General features: G+C 43.7%; 1 protein-coding gene across 1 annotated transcript; it reads right to left on the reverse strand.

Moving 5' to 3' along the window:
• Positions 1 to 7: 7 nt before the first annotated feature.
• LOC110440785 lies at positions 8 to 892 on the reverse strand. The gene has a single exon (XM_021483921.1). The coding sequence runs from the start codon at positions 890 to 892 to the stop codon at positions 8 to 10; it is 885 nt and encodes a 294-aa protein (XP_021339596.1).
• Between the last annotated feature and the right edge of the window lie 222 nt (positions 893 to 1,114).

Raw genomic sequence — 1,114 nt, forward strand, 5'->3', positions numbered from 1 at the left:
GCTTGCTTTAATTTGTGAAGCCTCTCTGGAGATGATTTTGGATCTCTGCTACGAGCGGTCTTATGGAGGGCAGTAATAAGGCCTCAGGGACTTTGGTTACCACTGGCGTCACAGTGATCCCACGGTAGTTTTTCGCCTCAAATTTACTCCCCTTGTTCTTGAAAACGGGAACTATAGTACCTTTCTTCATCGCAGGAGGGACGAATCCAGCCTTCATGATGGAGTTGACGATCCAAGTCACTACATTCAGTACCCGTTTACCAGCGTATTGTAGGTGCTCTGTTGCCAAATCATAAATATATTCTGTCTTGTTCTTATTTAGGGAAAGAATGGCCTTTGCAACTGCCTCTCTGGAAAATGTAACGTCTGCTGTATTACTACGACAGATATCGGAGATGGTATCCACATCTGTTTCGACTAGCTCTGCATATTTTTCATCAAAGAGAGGAATGTCGGTAGGTCGTCCTAGCGAGCCAAAATGTTGATTCAAACCTAATAGTACTTCCTGCCCGTTGTAAGTATGTTCACCCACCTTAAGCTCAGATATGCACCCTCTCAGTTTCCCTCGATGCTTGTCTATAAGCTTGTACAAACGCCCTGAATCATTTAATCTAGCTTCCATGATCTCATCTCGGTCATGCATGAGTTTCTGGGCAGACGCGATCCTAATATGTTTCTTCAGCTCATGCTTCGCAAACTTCCTGGCTATAAGCAAGGGTTTGGCTGGATCACTTGGCCGACCGTTGAGTTTCCATTCCCAGTGGCATCTACGTGAGTTTCGTATAGAGGATGCAATGTTCTCATTCCACACTGTGAGACCATTTGCCTTATGTCTATGACTTGGAGCACCAATAGTGGAGGTTTTGGCAGCTTTGCTTAGGATCTCACTCATATCCTGTACCGTTTTTTAAATGGAGAATTTGCTTCCAGAGTCGGTTTGTACCTTTAGTGTCTCTTCTGAAACTAGTGCTTTGTAGTAGTCCGTATCAATCTTTTTCCATGGCGTTTTCCTGTTCCTTAAGGTAACTGATGATTTGGTGTGACAAGGAATGGTTCCCTTCATCGTTAAGATAACAGGGTAATGATCTGAAGTATTGGAAGAGAGGTCATTAAT

This window comes from Mizuhopecten yessoensis, unplaced genomic scaffold (genome assembly GCF_002113885.1).
Source record: "Mizuhopecten yessoensis strain PY_sf001 unplaced genomic scaffold, ASM211388v2 scaffold708703, whole genome shotgun sequence".
NCBI classification, from domain to species: Eukaryota; Metazoa; Mollusca; class Bivalvia; order Pectinida; family Pectinidae; genus Mizuhopecten; species Mizuhopecten yessoensis.